The 19,053-nt window shown below is 51.9% G+C and overlaps 1 protein-coding gene across 14 annotated transcripts in view; it reads right to left on the reverse strand.

Moving 5' to 3' along the window:
- Window positions 1-19,053, reverse strand: part of UNC13B (unc-13 homolog B) — a gene marked incomplete at its 3' end in the record, with an annotated part of 166,138 nt that overhangs the window by 19,206 nt on the left and 127,879 nt on the right. For 13 of the 14 annotated variants that reach the window (XM_080973344.1, XM_080973351.1, XM_080973348.1 and 10 more), the window contains 9 exons: window positions 18,813-18,902; window positions 17,465-17,599; window positions 16,749-16,882; window positions 15,683-15,768; window positions 9,091-9,217; window positions 3,343-3,439; window positions 2,658-2,801; window positions 1,455-1,532; window positions 541-618 (listed from right to left, as the gene is read on the reverse strand). In XM_080973344.1, the coding sequence (XP_080829470.1) occupies window positions 541-618; window positions 1,455-1,532; window positions 2,658-2,801; window positions 3,343-3,439; window positions 9,091-9,217; window positions 15,683-15,768; window positions 16,749-16,882; window positions 17,465-17,599; window positions 18,813-18,902 (969 nt within the window). Of the gene's footprint in view, window positions 1-540; window positions 619-1,454; window positions 1,533-2,657; window positions 2,802-3,342; window positions 3,440-9,090; window positions 9,218-15,682; window positions 15,769-16,748; window positions 16,883-17,464; window positions 17,600-18,812; window positions 18,903-19,053 lie in introns of those variants that run through there. The other variant, XM_080973353.1, reaches the window with a different exon arrangement.

Here is a 19,053-nt window from a genome sequence, read left to right on the forward strand (position 1 = left end):
GGGCGCGCACAGTCTGTTCAGCTTCGAAGGATGACCCAAAGCCAATTGTAGCAGCTGGAACTTGCTTTTGGAAGAAGCACATTTTCAAACCAGACTCATTCAGCAAAGTCTTTACACATTTGCACCTCAGCTTTCATCAACCCAGCTTCACTCAGGTTGGCCGCTACATGGCGAACCGAGGGTGTGAATGTTCAGGCCATTTATAAAGTGAGAATCTGCACATCCATATGAACCCTTTAGAAACTCAAGAGTTAGGAAACGTGTTCAACGAAGGCCGTGATCTCATCTTCCTGTCCTCCTCTGACTATGACAGGAGCAGCCAACATGTCTGTCCATCTCCCCCCCCCCCCTTCTGACCATTAGCCTTCAGGCTGGGCCTGCTGGGAATTATAGTTCCCCACTCTGACTCTTGGTGGTGCATGATGCAACAAGTGGCAGGCCTGCTAGCTACCCGTTTCCCCAGCCACAAAATCCAATCCCCGACTAGCTGACAAGGCAGTGCTGAGCCCCACGCTCAGAAGGGCTCCTCCGAGCTCTCACCTCCTTGGCCCCCATGGCTTCAAACATCTTCTCCAGCTGCACCCTCAGCTGCTGGATGTTGTTCATCAGGATGCAGGGCTGAGCAGAAGGAGAAAACACCAAAGACAGGTTACTGGTGAGACAGACAAATGCTAAGGCCACTGACTCTGTCTGCGCAAAGCCTTCAGGGCCAGATACAGGTGAGAAGGCCAGGGATGGGTGGATGGAGGAAGACCTTTCTTCCTCAGGCGGGAAGCGACTTCTGCAAATTCAGTAGCCCAGCCAGCAGGAAGTGAACGGCTCTCTCTCTCTCCGCTGGTTTCCGAGAAGCCCAGTTGATGTTTGGAGCTGGAAGACCAACTGGCAGAGAGTCTTGGACTGAGAAACAAGTGAAATGGCTGGAGTGCCATGCCCACCCCCGCGCCCCAGGACCTCATGCCCTCCCATCACTATCAGGAGTTGGAGAGAGGGAGGGTCAGGTCAGAGGGAACATTTTGTCTAGGCAGAAAGAGCACTAGCTCCCGTGGGACCAATGAACGAACAAGCACGACGTTCGGGAAGGGAAGCGCCTCTCATTTTGTGACCCTTCTGTGAGTGAAGGCTGAGCAACTTTCCACTCCTAAGCAGCAGAAAAGGGTTACGAGGCACTTCCTGCCTTGAGAACCCAGCTGCAATAAGTGCATTCCAAGAACGCCCATCGGTCTACAGACAACAATTTTAATATTTAAATGCCACCCACCTGACTGGGTTGCCACAGCCACTCTGGGTGGCTTCTGGCAATACACACACACACACACACACACACACAAAACAAATCTTGGGCAGCTATCTGTCCAAAGGCGCCTGGCCTTGAGGATATGGCTAAGAAGAGAGGGGCACATCTTCTCCCCGTTTGTCCTCTGCATTCTCCACCCCAACCAGGCAGAAGGACTCACCACTTTCTCCTTAGAGCAGTAGGCCTGGAAACTCCGGGAGACGATGTCTGCGTATTGCATCAGCACCTTCCCGATGGTCTGCAAGGAGACCAGAAACGTTACTAGCCTCGTTCTGAGCGGCACAAGAGAAACATTTAATGGTTTGTCACAGCTGAATTTCATCTAGTTAAGTCTCTCTGAGGTTTCGTTTTGGCAAAAAGCCACCAACAAATGCTGCTGTTGACCTTGCTGATAATTGCACCCCTTTCCCCCTGGAGAACGAGGCGCCTAGAGATCCCGTGGGAGGAGGATTATGTTCGCTGACTGGGAACAGTTATGGACCACAGGTATGAAGTTTACGGCATGTAATGCCTTAAGAGAGAATATTATGAAAATGATATACAGGTGGTACATGACCCCAGTCAAGCTTGCAAAAATTTATCATTTGCCCGATAATAAATGTTGGAAATGTAAAGAAACTGAAGGTACATTCTTTCACCTTTGGTGGACGTGCCCAAAGATTAAGGCTTTCTGGGAAATGATATATAATGAACTGAAAAAGGTATTTAACTATACCTTTCTGAAGAAACCAGAGGCCTTTCTCTTGGGCATTGTCGGCCAACTGGTGCCAAAGAAGGACAGAACCTTTTTCATGTATGCTACAACAGGAGCAAGAATACTTATCGCAAAGTATTGGAAGACACAAGATCTACCCACTTTGGAAGAATGGCAGATGAAGGTGATTGACTACATGGAATTGGCGGAAATGACTGGCAGAATCCGAGACCAGGGAGAAGAGTCGGTGAAAGAAGACTGGAAAAAATTTAAGGACTATTTACAGAAATATTGTAAAATTAAGGAACTTTAGAAGGATGCTGGATAGAAATTAAGAGGTTTTTAGCTGTAATGCTCTAAGAGACATGGGGGAAAAAAAGGTTAACAATTGGGTAAAAGATTAATGGTAAGGATTTGCTGAACCAACAAACTGAATTGGAATACAAAGAAGGGAGGTATGAGGAGGTCTGGGGAAATAAGAGTAAGGAAGATAGGTTATGGAACATTATTGTGTTTTTAACTGTTTTATTTTGTATGTTTTTTCTTACTTTTTGCTTTTTTGCTGTAATCTACACTTTTTTCTTTGTTTTCTGTATTTTTGTGAAACTTTAATAAATATCATTTAAAAAAAAAAAAAAAGAGAGAGATCCCGTGGGAGGAGGGCATCACCTTGGCAAAGCGCCGCATGTAGCAGGCCAGGATGGCCGGGTCGGGGCATTCCAGCTTCTTGATGATTTCAAAACTCTGGTTGAGCTGGGTGAAGACATCCACCACCGAGCAGGAGAAGAGAGCATGCTCAGATGTCTGCTGGAACTGAACACAAACAAGAAACACGCAGTGTGAAGAAAGACCGGGATAGCTCAGTCGGTACAGCACGAGAATCTTAATTTCAGGGTCCTGGGTTCGAGTGTCAATGCAGGGCAAAAGATTCCTGCATTGCAGGGGGTTGGACTCGAGGACCCTCGGGGTCTCTTCTAACTCTACGATTCTGTGATTCTACCTGGTGCCTTTGAGTTCATGCAAGCCTTTTACCATGTGAATTTTAATCTGAAACACTTTCTATTTTCTACCAAGCCTTCCACAATCCTGAAGGATACCTGTTGGCTTCTTTATTTATTAAGTTTATACACGGTAGGACGGCAAAATGCACAAGGCATACAACAATTCACACATTGGACGACAGTACTGCTGTCCAATAATCCAACAACAGCCTAATTATATCAATGCCAAATTATAATACAGTTCCTAATACCAATCATTCAAATACCAAATTATACAATTTAGGTGCCCCCCCCCCGCATGCTAGAATTGATGGTTTGATGATTTACTTTATTTCTGTGTTCCAAAACCTTACCCCATCCTTCTTATCTCTCTCCAGAGCTCCATGCAAAAATTCCAGGGACACGTCTTCATTCTCACCCAGCCACTGCATCACAAACTGCTCAAACCACCTGCGTTGGGGAGGGAAGGAAGCCCACGTCATTTGAGTTTGCAAAGCCCTTCCCCACCAGCCGGCCGCTCTGGGGCCGAACTCACCCAAAACTGCCCCCCAGCATTGGAAGGAGACAGAATATTCACAGGCCCTTGCCCCCCCCCTTGCCCCCTCCCTCCTTCGTTTCATGTCCTCTGCCTTGTAGCACTGCAAACCGCAGGGAAGGAAATTACAGGGATTTGCATGACTTCCAGCGAATGAAGGGAGAATCCTGCTCTTGACTAAACACCCGAGGAAGGGGGCAGGGACCCGAGGTCTGGGTGTGGCCCCTTGGGCTGTGGGCATTCTGAGTGTGCCTCACATGTCCCAGGTATTTCTGAAACACTGACTGCACGTCTTCTTTGCCACAGCCAAGGCTATCACAGCATCCCCCGAGGCCCAGAATCGATGTGAGAGATGGGATATTGGGAAAGTGACAGAGCTGCAGATTGCAGAAAGTTATGGCGAGGCAGACAAAAGACCAGTTGGGGGAAAATTGGTCTCCATTTATACCCGAATAAGAGCTGATGCAGCGAGAGGTCTCTCTCCCGAGGCAGAATCTCTTTCAGAGAAAGAAGGACAGCCTGCCATTATTCTGTCCAAGAATGGAGAACAGAGTGACTGGCCTTCGGGTTGCTTCACTCATTTTACCTAAATGCTGGATGATTGAATCTTTCTGTTGAGGTGCACGTCAAGTAGATGGCTTCTCTCCCAAGCTTGTGTTTGTGTGTCTTCTTGCGGCAGATGACACTGCTATGGAAAGCAGTCGAGGGAAGGCACAGCCTCCCCCTCCCGCCTGCCCAGACCCAAAATCACCCTAAACTCTGTTCACATGGGCTGGATTGCCCTGGGCTGCTCCTCACCCCTCCCAGCCCAGGCACTGCTTTTCAGGATCGGTTCTTTGTCAACTGGGACTGCCTGAAGTTCTGACAGCAGCCAGGGCAGAGGCATCTTCAGGCCCCGGAGGCAGAACAAGCCACGGAAGAGGCCAGGGGGCTCTTCGTCCCCAGGAGAACAGAAACACCCGCCTGGCGCTGCGAGGCCGTTGTCTGCCTGCTTGTGTTCGTGCGGAGCCAGAGCCCGCCTCTGTCTAGAAACGCGGCTGAAACACAAGGTGCTTGCAAACAAGGGAAGGGGAGTCAACAAAGCGGCACATTGTGCGATCTTCGCAGCCGATTAAGGCCCTCTCCAAACCCGCAGCTGAGTTTATACAAACGGCGCTAATTATGGGGTGCTTAAATTTGCAAAGAAAGTGAGAGACACTACGGAGGGAGCGAGAGCAAAGCCCAGAGCATGCTGGGAAGCCTGAAATAACCCTTCACACTTCAGAATAGAAAGGCACAGCCTACCCGATGCTGGGAATTGTAATTGGCATGGTGTTAAAAAGCTGGCATCGGCCCATCCGCACCGCAGCCAGCAAGTTTCCAGCAAGTTGCAAGCACCACAAAGATCTGTTTGAATGCACACACGGCAGGGTATTTTGCAGTTGAGACATTTCACAAGAATCTGAGAAATTTGATTGCACACAAAAGTGGTCCAGGAATTAGGCACCCCGTATTGGGGCCATGAGACAAACAGGCCCCCAAAATTCTGAGGCACAGCGAAGTCTCCTGTTGAGACCTTCTATGCACCCCTCTAACATGTGCTGATGGCAGTAGTAACCCTATGTTTCCAGAGCACCAGAATACGGTACCTGTGACTCCCCCCTCACCCAGGAGGGCAGCCTTGTCTCAGGACATTGCCCATCTCTGTCTAGCAAGGACACTCAAGCAATGGCATCTGCAGGACTGGGACTGGGAGCAGAGCCTGCTCTGGCAGAACTATTTTGCCCACAGGGCAAAGATGCTTGTGCAGTGCATGGGAGGCACTTGAGGACCCAGAACCAGCAGCCCTCAAACAATGCAAGAGTCCCATCCGGAGTGGACAGGAACAGCCACATCAGGCCAGCAGGGGGCTGGAGACTCCCATGGCAGAGGCAGCTGGAAACCTCCAGACAGAGAGCTGGGAGAGGCCAGGGAGTCTTCATGGAGGAGCGCAAGGCCTGCTGGAGGGTAAGAAGGAAGGCCGGGGAATCTCTGACACCTTGGGGAAAAGCATAAGCATCTTGAGAGTTGCTCAAGTGCTGTAATCACAGAGTCATGGATTTGCAGAGTTGGAAGGGACACCCAAGGAACATCTAGGCAAACCCACGGCAATGCAGGAATCACAGTGAAGAATCCCTGACTGACAGGTGACCATCCAACCTGTTTGGAAACCTCCAATGAAAGAGAGCCCATCACCTTCTAAAGGAGTCTATTCCACCGCTGACCAACTCTCACCATCAGAAATTTCTTCCTGATGTTTAGTTGGAATCTCTTCTTGGAACTTGAGGGCATTGGTTCATGTCCTCCCCTCTGGAGCAGCAGAAAACAAGGCTGCTCCATCTTCCAGGAGGCAGCCCTTGAGATAGTGGAAGATGACTCTCGTTTCACCTCTCATTCTTCTCTTCCCACTCCCTCCACCGTTCCTGCTAAGGCTGCGGAGGCCTCTGCTGAGCCAGAAGACTATCAGGGGCTGGTGCCACCTGCTAAGGCAGTCAAGAGCAAGGCCAGCCTTTCTCGGCAGCGCTGAACACACCCTGCAGTGCCGAGGAAAGGAAAGCGCAGCTGCAAGTGCGGAGACGCCGGGGTTGGGAGGAAGGCTCTGACGGCCCACAGGCAAAGCGAGTTCTCTGCCTGTTTGAACACGGAGGCTGGAAGGAAGGGAAGCGAAACTGGGTGCTCTTGCCCAGCACCTTCCCCCTACTCTTTGAACCAACTGGAGTCCGCCAGCAGTGGGTATTTTTCCATCTCTTGCCCACGCAGAGCCCCGCTTCCAACTGTGATGAGGCTCCAGTTTGCCTTAAGTTGTTTGCTGACATTTGGAGAGAAAGCCAAAGCAGGGAAGTGTTAATATCGTCCAAATTTGATGGTGATGCAGATTATTAGGAAAGCAAGTGACTCAGCAAACGCACATGCATCAAACCCGGGATCCTGCCAGGGCTGCTGCCAAGAGGCAAGGCAAGGCAAGGCAGGGGGTTGGAAGAGGCAGGAGGTGTCTGCAAACAGCCCCTGGGCTGAAATATGAGCCTGGCCCAGTGGCAGAAGGTGCTGGGAGGTGGCAGAGAAGTGCCATGGCAACAGGGCTGCCATCAAGAGGCCAAGATCACACTGGCTCTCAGTGCACCCTCTGCTTAGTAATGCTCAGCATTTAGATCCGTTCTCCATCCGCAGATGGCAGGTGGCTGACTAACAGCCCAATTCGCCACACAGCCAAGGCAAGCAGGTGACTTGGGCCAATTTAGAGCCAGGTTCCTTGCCATCCAACCACTCGGTGGGTGCAGCGTTCTCCTGGCTCTCTCGGTGGGGCAGCCTAGGCAAGTCTGGTGCACAGGTAGACAGCTCAGAAATGCGGATTTGTTATCCTCCTGAAAGCGACTGAATCATCCTTGGCGCTGGGCTCAGAGTCGGGGCTGTGTGTGGTGGAAGCCGGCAGCGGAGATTCTCATGTGGGCTAGAAACAGGAAGCGTGGAATTGGCTTGGGGAAGGGGGTAATTAGCCCTTAATAATGAGCAGGACGGAACGCGCGCCATCTCTTCTACGTGATCCGAACACTCTGCCTTTCACAGCTCAGAAACACAGAGGCACAGCGTGGCTGCCGATCCTGGCGTCTGATTCACACTCCGGAACACTTCCTTCTTCAGACTGTTTTGCAGGTCCAGGACCAGGGAGCCAACGCCTGGCTGCGCCCAAGAGGTCCAGAGCATGCTGGGATTCTGATGGAGGCTCTTGCTGGTGGCTGCGCAGGCTCCAAAGGCAGTTTCCACAAGACCAGAAAGGTCTGGAACCACAGTTAACAAGGCAGCATATCACACGGGACAACCTTCTTTTGTTCAGGCCAGGAAGGAAGCCTCGCTCCAGCCCATGAGAGACTCAGGAGGTACTTTGGACCCCAATCAGGTCCAGGTTCTGCTCTAATCCACAGCCTGAAACTTCACAGCTACAGGAGCAATTCAGCCCCAGAATCAGAAGCTGCGTTTAATTTCTGGAGCTTTGCCAAGAAGTGCTGGCAGACTTCCAGCAAGGATGCTAACTGAGCAAACTTCTTCCTGCTCTTACGACCTCCCTCCCCTTTCTATGGCCTAGGATGGCGCACAAGGAACGGCAAGGCTGCGTGTGTTTGCCCGGCTTCTGACACTGCTAGCGCCGGGGGGGGGGGGGGCAGGTCTCTCCCCCTTTGCAAACATGAAGGGCTGCAGCTCAGTGCTGCATGAACAAGGGCTCTGGAGCTGCAGGCACGGCTGGGATGGACTCCAGCCAGAAAGCCTGGGCAGCTGCTGCCAGTCAGAGTCAATACCACTAAGCTAGATGGACCAAGGGTCTGATCTGGCCTTTTATAAGAAGGGCTGGGGAACCTTTTTGAGCGGTGCAAAAGGAAGTCTGGATGAGCCCTTGGAGGAAAGTGGGAGGGGCTGGCAAGGGCCTTTGTGGCTCTCCCTTCAAGGGGGAAACTGGAGACCTAAGAGAGAAAGGAGCAGAACAGAGCTGCAAGTCAATCTATTCTGCCTTGGTCAGACCCCACCGGGAATACTGCGCTCAGTTCTGGGCACCACAATTTAAGGAGGATGTTGATAAACTGGGAGGTGTGCAGAAGAGGGCAACCAAGATGATCAAGGGACTGGCAACCAAGCCTGATGAGGAACGGTTGAAGGGGCTGGGTATGCTTAGCCTGGAAAAGAGGAGACTGAGAGGAGCTATGATAGCTGTCTTCAAATATCTCTCGGGCTGCCACATGGAGGGTGGAGGATACTTGTTTTCTCCTGCCCTGGAGGGCAGGACTCGAACCCATGGCTTCAAGTTACAAGAAAGGAGATTCTGACTAAACATCAGGAAGAACTTTCTGACAGTAAGAGCTGCTCGACAGTGGAAGACTCCCTCCTTTCTTGGAGGTTTTAAAGCAGAGCTTGGATGGCCATTGGGTAGGGATTCTTTAGCTGAGATTCCTGCATTGCAGGGGTTGGACTAGATGGCCCTTGGGTCCCTCCCAATTCTATGATTCCATTACTCTACGTCAGCTCTTCCTCTGTGGGGCCAGAGGCAACATCTGGTGCCAGAGCTGCCCCCTCAGCCTTCAGGAGAGGGGCTAAGCAAGGACAGATGGCTCTGCCTTGTCCTACCAGCTCAGAGCCCTCTGGCAGCAGACTGCCAGCCTTTGGAACTTCTTTTGTGATGCTGGGCTGAGCCCTCTAAAGTTTCTTCTTGAATGGGGTGGTGGCGGTGAACAAACACCAACAGAAATGTGTGTCTCGTTGGACAACCGAAAGAGTAAGTGGCAGAGACCAGCCTTTCCGGGAGGTAATCCCACACCTTAGAAAGGCCTCCCTTGCACCAGTGAGCATTTTAACCTGGGGAGGCAGCATCCTGCTCCACGTACCCATAAGAGGAAGGAGGCAGGAGGCCGTCGGGAAAGGGCACTGTGAGTCACACAGCCAAATCCTCCGGAGAACTTAAGGCGCCTCCGCTTTCCGAAGAGGGGAGGCAGTGGCACAGGGGTGGCAAGGGATGTGTGCCTTGCAAGGGAGCTGGAGGTCCCAGGGTGAGCCAGGTACTTACGCAGGGTACTCAGGTATTTTCCCGGCGAAGGCTGGCAGGCTGCAGACATACTCGTTGTACAGCCACTTCACTTTGAAGTGCAAGTTCATGTAGTCGGCGCTTTTGCACAGCCGGTGCTTCTCGTGTTCTGTGAGGAAGGTGGAGAGAGACGAGGAGAGAGGGAGGGAGGGAGGGAGAAGGAATGAGAATGCTGACAGGTGAGTAATTCAATCGGCTCCTTTCCCAGCAACCTGCCACAAAAACAGGAGCCTCCGCACATCCGCAGGGCAGAACGCCCTGCCACACGGTGCATGTCCAAAACCCACGAAATCCCCGCAACCTGGGATCCTGCTAACGATCGCAGGGCATGGTAGTTCATCCGGTTGGGGCCCGGAGCTGATTTTCCACACAGCACTTCAAAAATAGACGGGAAGAGTTTCTGGTTGCCATGGCAATGAGAGGAGAACAGCTTCTAGGGCTGGTCCTCCTCCTAAGATGCTCCACATCTCCTAGAGGAGGAAGCACAAAGCAAATCCCTAGAAACAAAAGCAGCCCCCAATGCTGGAGAGTCTTCTGGAGTGCCCTCTGCCCTACGTCTCACACAAGCCAGCCCAGTCCTTGGGCGAACCAGAAGGAATGGGGGGGGGGGCGCACTGGGTTTGGCCTCCTGGATTTCCAGGCTCCTCCAGCCTCTCTAAAATGAGCTTCCAAATCCAGCACACGCAGCTTCCTGAACCAGCCGGGAGAAGCATTTGCCTGCTCCACAGAGGTCACCAGGTCCAGTTCGAAAGGGCACAAAGCAGCCGCCTTGCTGAAGCTGGGCAGCTCTGGGTCTGGTCTGGCACTGGATGGGAGACCAGCAGGGAACCCCATGACTTTGCCTCGAGTTCCATCGTGGAGGAAAAGAAGGATACAAATCTAAAAGTTGAAGACAGGTTGCACTGCCCGCCTGCCCAGGTTACAAGAGAGACACTTCCCACAAGGCCATTGGGGCGCATGATGCCTCCATCTTGCCCCAGGTCAGTCGTCTCAAGCATGAGACCTTGTGCACAGATTTCTCCTCTTCTCTTTTTCCAAAGTCCCTCCTGTCCACCCCCTTCTCTGGCAGACAGCTGGGTGCTCTCCAAGTTGAGCGGCACCTTTTGCCAAGAAGTGACCCACACGCTGCAACTACAAGATCCAGGGAGCTTCTGGTCTCTCCTCGCTGAGGGCCAGTGGCTCCTGGGCTCTTCCCCAAGGTGAAACAGACCTCCCCCAATCTTCCGCATGAGCTGAGGACAGCAGCATGGGGGGCTCCTGGCCTGTCTCCATCCAAGCACAGGCCGAGCCCAGGAGGCCAGCAGCAGCCTTTAGACTTGAAGGCACATCCGAGGCACGGACAGATCTAACCAGCTAACTCTTGCAAGCCACCTGAGGATCTGCAGGTCCTAACTGTGTGGCTGAAGCCACTGCTTGCAAGAAACAGTCCCCCCTTCCCTCCCAGGAGCAGAGCTGTGCATTCTCTGGGCAAAGAGGCGACAGCAGGATGCGCCACCATCCTCTGGCGCTGATGACCCCGGCCGGGGCACCCCCTCCTTCTCTTCAGCAGAAGCGGCCAGGGAAGCGTCAATGTCCTGGAATCCCCAAGGGCAGGTCGTTTCCCAGGCATTGCAAGGCCGGTCTAAGATCCCGAAAGCCCCCAGGGGAAAGGGGCTTTACTGAAAGCAAGTGCAGAGCAATTCTGTGTCCCACTTCAGACAGCAGGAGGGTTTTATTAGCACTCAAGGAGGGCAAAGGCCAGTAATTAAGACTTATTGGGGGAGAGAAAGAGAAAGAAAGGAGGTCACCTGGATACCCATTTAAGCCTGAAGGCGCGAGGAGATCCCCAGACATTTGGTAAGAGGAAGCCGCCTTCCTGAAAGCAAGAGTTCTTCTGCTACAGAATAATTGTAGGACCAATGTACCATATTTTTCCGTGTATAAGACTAGGTTTTCCCCCTAAAAAATAATTTCCAAAATTTGGGGGCATCTTATACACCTATAGCTCTCCCTCCATTTTCTTAAGTCGGAGTTCCCCAAAATAGGGGGAATCTTATACATGGGGGCGTCTTATAGACGGAAAAATAGGGTAAATTCCATCACTAGCCTCAGTTTCATTTAAAATTATTCAGGTTTAGGTAATTGGAATAAATCCCCTGCCCACCTTTTCCTGTTCTACCAACACCAATCAGTGCCACACATCAGAAGGAGCCCCCCACAGCACGGAGGGCATTCCCAAGACCCCTTGAGGGACTTCCCAGCAGCTGAAGAAGACCTTTGCATTCCTCCCCACACCTTAGGCTCAGGACACCGTTTTCACCCTTACTGCTCAGGACCACAAGACCTCTGGAGAGAACAGGAAACGCTCAGGCTTTTCATCTCCTCTGCGTGTGTGATGGCCCTTCGAGGCTCCCTGCAGGTTTTTCCTGGGCTCTCGCTGTCTGGCTCTCCCAGCCCATCTTAAGACTTCAGGACGCAGAGAGAAAAGGGCCAGGAGAGATGAGACGTCAAAGCCAACGCAGAGCCTTCAGCTTTTGGCACCTTCGCTTCCAGAATGTTTCCTTGACACTTGTCTCAACGCAAAAAATGCCAACTATCCTGGCAGAAACTTTTCTAACCTTGGGCTGCCTAAATTCTTAAAAATTGCTGGTAAATGCCACTGATCCCCACTTGATAATATCCAGGGAAAACAGAGCCAGTGGCATAACATGAAGGCACCGTGTATATTTGTATCCTGTGCCTCCTCCTTCAAGAAGGGGCCGGACCTCCTTCTCAAGATTTCTGCGCTTTCAGATGATACCCTGAACTTAAGAGGTCCCTGCTAAACATCAGGGAAAACCTTCTGGCCGTCAGAGCCATCCAACAGTGGAGAGACTCCCATGAGAGGTAGTGGACTCTCCTTCAAAGAGCCTAGATGGCCATCTCTCATCTATGACCTAGCTGAGATTCCCACACTGCAGGGGGTTGGACTACATGAGCCTTGGGGCATCTTTCAACTCTACGATTCTATGATTCTAAGACCGCAGTGCTGAAGTTTTGGACAGCGATGTCTAAAAGCCAATACGTTGGCAACGGCCAAGATTTTCACACTTGACCCTACAGAGGGGAAGGGCTGCGATGGCCGACAGGCTTTTCCTCCCAGGAACATCTGATGATGATGATGATGATGATGATGATAATAATAATAATAATAATAATAATTTATACCCTGCCCATCTGGCTGGGTTTCCCCAGAAACTCTGGGCGGCTTTCAACAGAATATTAAAATACAATAGTCTATTAAACATTAAAAGCTTCCCTAAACAGGACTGCCTTCAGCTGTCTTCTAAAAGTCTGGTAGTTGTTGTTCTCTCTGACATCTGGTGGGAGGGCATTCCACAGGGCGGGCACCACCACCGAGAAGGCCCTCTGCCTGGTTCCCTGTAACCTGGCTTCTCGCGGGGAGGGAACCGCCAGAAGGCCCTCGGAGCTGGACCTCAGTGTCCGGGCTGAACGATGAGGGTGGAGACGCTCCTTCAGGTATACTGAACCGAAGCCGTTTAGGGCTTTCAAGGTCAGCACCAACACTTTGAATTGTGCTCGGAAATGAAAACACAAAACCAGGATACCTTCGCATGGACGCTGCCAAGCAGTGGAGCTCTCCCAGTGAGGCTCTCTAGAAGGAGGGCGGGCCAGGAGAAGGCCCTACAGTACCTGGCACCTGAAAAGCTGCTGCGAGGGAAAGCGCACTCAGAGCAGAGGAGCAGCAGGCGGGGTTTTCTGCAGGGTGGAGCGACACACACAAGCTGCTTCCTGCCGCCACTGGCCTGCCATGGAAAGGGGCTCAGGCAGACGCGTCTGCTCTGCAAACTAAGCATCACTTCGGGGTTTGCGATCTACGCACAGCCTGGGAGGGGGATGGGAATCTGCTAAACTAGAATAAAGTCAGAGAGAAAGAAAAAAGGCTCTTACCGCCCTGGAAGAGGACCATGCGGATGCGAAATATAGGTGGGGCTTTGGACAGAGAAAAGGTAGGAGTGAACCAACCACCAATGTTCACACAGCCCTCCCTGACTCCCAACTCCCAAAAGCTGCCACTTGGCTGCAGATCCTTCTGTCTATCCATGTCAGAAGCAGAGCAAGGCGAGAGGCCTCTGGTTGGCTCCCATCCTCACCAGGAATCGCTCCTCTAGAGAGAGATGCTCAGAAGGACGCTTCACGTCTTTAAGATTATTATTTAAATTTCTACGCTGCCCTTCGCCCAAGGATCACAGGGCTGTTTGCAATATAGAAGCACAAGACAAACCGAAAGCATACACCCCCCTCCCCCAGTTTAAAAGGCTACAGATTGTTTCATTAGCCAAAGGCCTGGAAGAAGAGGGATGTTTTTGCCTGGCATCTAAAGACAGGTACCAGGTGAGCCTCCCTGGAGAGAGCACCCCATAAATGGGGAGCCATCGCAGAAAAGGCCCCGTTCTTATGCTGCCACCCTCTGGATCTCTCCCTTCATGTTCTACATCTGTTAATGTGGAAGACCACACCATGGGGGTGGGGGTGGGAGGCTATGTGCTATTATTCTCACTATGGAGAGGAAAGGTCTTTAGCAGAAACATTCAGAAGGGTCACCAAAGGGAAGGCTCTTACCACGTGATGCCTTGAGGGTGCTCATTCTATCCAGAACTTAAGAGATGAGCAAGGGGGTGAGACAAAAAGCACACACAGGCCAGACATTATTAGGAGCCCAGAGGGAAGAGGCTTAGCCCAGCAAAATACAGGAGATGGAAGAGTCACATTTGCGCTCCTAAGGAAGAGCTCCACTTCGCAGCAGAACTGCAGCAGAGGGAGGACAAAATCTCAGGAGTGTGTGTGTGTGTGTGTGTGTGTGTGTGACTCCTGCTCTTCGAGGTGTCAGAACCAATTGGATGCTAATTACCTGAAGCGACATCTTGAAACACAGATCGCATCGCCTGTGCCTATTAGCCATGATCAAAATTCATCATGCTCAAACCCAGAGCATTGAAAAGGAAGCAAAGGCAGCAACGGCTTTAAAGGTTGAAAAATCAAACCCGCAGAAGGAGGCTTCATCATGGCTCAGTGCAGTTAACCGCCTGGCCCTTTCCCCCTCTCCTCCCCCCCATTGTGTTTTGCATAAACAGGAGCTGGAGGCCTGGGATAATTATTACTCAAATGAGTATGCATGTTGCCAAGATATCGCAGGGTGGGGAGGAGTATCTAATGCCAGGATCCATGCCATGTATTCACACTTGTGTATTCTTCCTGCTGGTTTGATCCCTCACCTTGAGCAAACTAACCTCAGATGCCCGGATTTTTCTAATGCCCTGATCATTTAAGGTAACAACCAGAGTAGGAATGCCACCCCTAAATGCTCCCCAGAGACTAGTGGCTCACTTAGGTGGCAAACAGAGTTTAGAGTGGGGAGTTTGCAGTGGATCAGTGGTCAGCCCTGTCTGGCCAGCTTTGCAAGCCTCCTCCAGGCACTGGAGCTCAGGAGAGGCTGGTTCTGTTTCCAGCCAAAGCCGGCTGCGCAGGATGTGGCTGATCTCCCTTCCTGTCTCCCCAGATGGCTGTGCAGAGAGGAGCAACCAGCAGGCCTCTCCAACCATCGCGACCACCCCCAGCCCCACCACAAGCACTGCTTCAATTTAAAAAAGCATACATTAAAAAAAGCATGCCATATATATAAAAGTGTAGAGCAAACCTTTCAGTGAGAAGGGGCAAAGAAAAAGTGGACATCAGCAACAGGTCTGGGGCAGAGGTGGGGGCAAACAGCCCTCTCCCCTGCCCCACATCCCAGGATGCCAAAGAGCAGGAGAAGCAGAGACCCAAAACGAAGGTCCTCGGAAACATCCCATGAACTGAGGGTGCTCTTTGCCCACAGCGCGAATCAAGGGGAGCAGGGACTTCCTCTCCTCTAGCTGCACAAATTCAGGGGCTAAGGGCAGAGAGATGCCGCCCTCTGTCCAGGGGGAGAGAGAATGGGAAGGTGATTGTGCCCAGAGAGGACAGAGCCAGCGGCTGCTCTTAGGGCTTGGCAGCTTCTCGCCTGGTGCAGGAGGAAGGCCCGTCCTCAGTCTCCTGATGGGGCGAAGGATGCCAAGCTCCAGTCCAAGAAGCGACAGCGGTGCTGAGCTGGCAGAGCAGCGCTGGCAAGGCTTCCTCGGATGGCCTGAGAAACTCCCCCGGGAGCTTTTGGCAGCTCCTCACAGAACACGGCACAGAGCTCAGGGATTCCGGCTGCAGCATCATGGAGAAGTAATTTGATTAGAGGACAACCGGCCTTTGCAAGGCTTCGACCCAAGGGGAACGTGACTGGCCAGTTGCAGAGCAAGAAGCTGGAAGGCACGACCCATGGGAGCCTCACTGGAGCAGGGCAGGGAAAGCTCCCATGTCATTTATGGCTGGTTGGGAGCCTCGACAGGAGCCTCCTGGAAACAAAAGGCACTAAAAGCAGCCGCTCCAGCCCACTGCCGGCCTCTGGCAAATGTGCTCATCAGCAGGGAGCAAGGACTTCCTTCAAAACACCTGGGCCAAAGGCCAGGAACCGCTTTTGTAAAACCCTCTGCAGCAGTAAGGAATGCCAAGACCAGCCACCTACCTTCCATGGCGTATTTCATATCCTGAGCAAAGAGGTTCCACATGACTTCAGCGCTGATCTTCCCAACAGCCAGCTCCTGAGGAAACCTAAAGGGAAGGGAAGATCCCTGACGGTGGATCGCTCTCAGAAGACAAACTGGAACGTGTCCAGAGGAGGGCAACCAAAATGGTCAAAGGCCTGGAAACGATGCCTTATGAGGAACGGCTAAGGGAGCTGGGCATGTTTAGCCTGGAGAAGAGGAGGTTAAGGGGTGATATGATAGCCATGTTCAAATAGATAAAAGGATGTCACATAGAGGAGGGAGAAAGGTTGTTTTCTGCTGCTCCAGAGAAGCGGACACGGAGCAATGGATCCAAACTACAAGAAAGAAGATTCCACCTAAAGATTAGGAAGAACTTCCTGACAGTAAGAGCTGTTCGACAGTGGGATTTGCTGCCAAGGAGTGTGGTGGAGTCTCCTTCTTTGGAGGTCTTTAAGCAGAGGCTTGACAACCATATGTCAGGAGTGCTCTGATGGTGTTTCCTGCTTGGCAGGGGGTTGGACTCGATGGCCCTTGTGGTCTCTTCCAACTCTATGATTCTATGATTCTATGATTCTAAGACACTGCCAAGAGGGATTCTGCAGGATCCTGCAACCTTTGGCCAATGAGGTCCGTCTCCCGAATTACCACAAATTCCTGGGTTGAGTGAGAGTCCCCTGGGCTACATCCTGCCCTTCTTGCTCCCTTGACAACCTTGTTGCGTTATTCACTTGCCCTACGCATGCAGCCCCTCCCCCAGCCCCACTTAGACCTAACATCCCCAAAGAGCTCTTGAGGGGAGTGGGGTGGAGGAGAGAAAGGCGCCTGGAAGGCCAGCCCAAAGAGGAGCTGCTGTCACCCCACTCGTCAGGAGAGCACCTGAGCTCTAACGCTGCAGGGCTGTGAGTGGGAACACCATCGAAAGAGTGTCACCCCAAAGAGACAGAAAGGTCAGAAAGGCAGAAAGGCAAAAAAGACAGGCAGGCAAAGCGAATCCGGCCGGCTCACGGAGTCTGCTTCCGGCAGCAAAGCAAGAGGGGCTCTTACTGGTTCAGGACGGGGGCATAGGAGTTCTTGTCCTCTTCGACAATGGAGACAATGAGGGTGATGAGCTTGGGCCAGAAGTCCAGGTTCTTGATGCTGGGGCCTTGCTCCTCGGGAGGCATGTCCTGAGCTTTGTTCTAGAGGAAAAGCAAAAGGCACCAGATGGGCACCTGGGCAAGGGCCTGCGCCTTCTGCCAGAGCACGAGGGAAGCCAGGCACCCATAGCCAAAAAAATTGTGGGTGCCTGGGCCCACAGGGCTCCCTGGAGATGGTGCCGCTGCTCTCCAAATTTTTCATTTTCAGAATTCTGCGACTGAGATCTGGGCTTCCTTCTCCCTCCCACCCTCTGGGTCGTGTTTCTGAAGCTTCATCCAGTCTGCTTTTCGGGCTGCATTTCTAGGCACAGGCGGGGGCTATAAAGCTCTTTCTCCAAGTGTGTCCCCCCCCCCAGGACCTTCTAGGGGAAAACCCGCGTTTCACCGCTAAATCAGAGCAACGATAACTGGTTTTTCTGTGGGTTGCCATTTGCTCCGATTCAGTGGTAAAAGACGTGCAAAAGCGCTGGCAGGGGATGCTCTGTCTGGCGCTGAGCTTTAAAGCGTGGACTGAGCCTGGAACGTGGGCCTAAGGGCAGAGACACTCTGACCCCTTACTAAGCCACTCTGGGAGGGCTTTCCAGATGAAGTGGAATACAAATGCTATTGTCACCCTCGACTCACAGGGTCTGTCTGGTATTCGCGGCTGTACAAATCCTGGCAGTTGTTGAAGATATACTCGTACGTTGAGTTGAGGCAGGCTTTGACACAATCCTTCACCACCTGACTGGCGCGAGGAGGGCTCTGCAATTCCTGGACCTGGAAAGGAAGGCAGGAGAGGGTGGGAGGCAGAGAGAAGCCGCAAGTGCCACAAGTCGCGCCGCCTCTGAGGCTGGCAGTCAGATCGCCGAGGCTTTGTTGCCTACAAAGGGTGTTAGAAACCTGCTGCTCTGGAGAATGCATGGGACCCCTGCGACTTTAAAAACCAGAGTTTTTGGAAGAGGGAAAACCTTAGATGTGGCTTCTCAGAACATTTGCAAACAGAGGAAAACACCATTGCAGAACATTTATTCTGAATTTCTGCAGCAGTCAAAACAAACTCAGACACCTGGCCTGAAAAAGAACTTGACAGCACAGGTATTGATGTTCCAGGAGCAGAATAAGCCTGTTTGTTCAGATAAAATAAACAGGTGTGCCTGCCGCTTCCTGCACCAGCACTCACATCGAAGCGGTAATAGCTTTACGGGTGTCAGAAATCATCACTTGGCTTCCCCGTTAGCTGGAAAAGCACAAAGGCAGATTTCATTACCAATCAGCAGCCTTCAATGTGAATAATGGGCTTCTTGTTCCTGTAAAATGAATTGTTTTGTTCCAGTACTTAACTTTGTTTCCAGGGATATTTACAAATAAGCAGCATTGAATTAATTGGCAAATGAATAAGGCTGTCAGATAAGCTCACGGGAAAGTTCATAGCCACATCAGTGAGCGAGATGCGATAACAACTCAGTTGGGACCTGCAGCAGAATCTCCACTTGCTGGAAGGATGGAGGAGAGATCTTGCATTCGGAGGCAAAGGCTGACCTCTCCTTGGACTAGGAGGCTGAAGGCTTCTCCACACTTCACATTTCTCCGCTCTTTCCAGGCACAGTCTGCATTTTAAAGCTCCATGTCCGAGCAGCACCCTTTTTTGCTCCGGAGCTTTGCCCATCAAAAACCTACTCTTTGAAGCTCAATTGGAGCAAATGGCAATCCGCATGAAAACCCGAACTGCTGTTTGCTCCAACTGAGCATTAAAGAGCGAGTTTTTGCAGGGTAAGCTTCAGGGGGGAAAAACCTCATGCCTGGAGCTTTTAAGCACAGAGCTGTGCCTGGACAGAGCAGGGCAAAAGTGTGGACAAGTCCATAGACTGGATAGTCTGAGAGTGCTTTTCTCAAGCTCCTCCCCAGAGAAAGAGAGGAGGAGGAGGAGGTATCTGCCAGAGAGTGAGGGCTTGGCTTTGCCAGGAACAGCCACCGGGAGGAAGACCCCTACCTTCATTCTGAAAAAGGTGATGCTGGTCAGCAGGTCCACAGTAGATTTCAAGTCCTGCAAGCGGTCTCGGCTGCTGGCCGGAAAGTTGTTCTGTTGGCAGAAAAACCAATCCCCTTCTAAAAAAGGCAAAAAGGTGAGCATGGCTCAAACACCCAGGGACAAACACCCAGCTCAGTGGCCCAAACAGGCAGCAGCACAGGAGGCTCTTCCAAAGGTGGAGAACCTGTGACCCTCCAGGTGT

The sequence above is a fragment of the Podarcis pityusensis genome (assembly GCF_964106645.2).
Source record: "Podarcis pityusensis genome assembly, chromosome: 11".
Taxonomy (NCBI): domain Eukaryota; kingdom Metazoa; phylum Chordata; class Lepidosauria; order Squamata; family Lacertidae; genus Podarcis; species Podarcis pityusensis.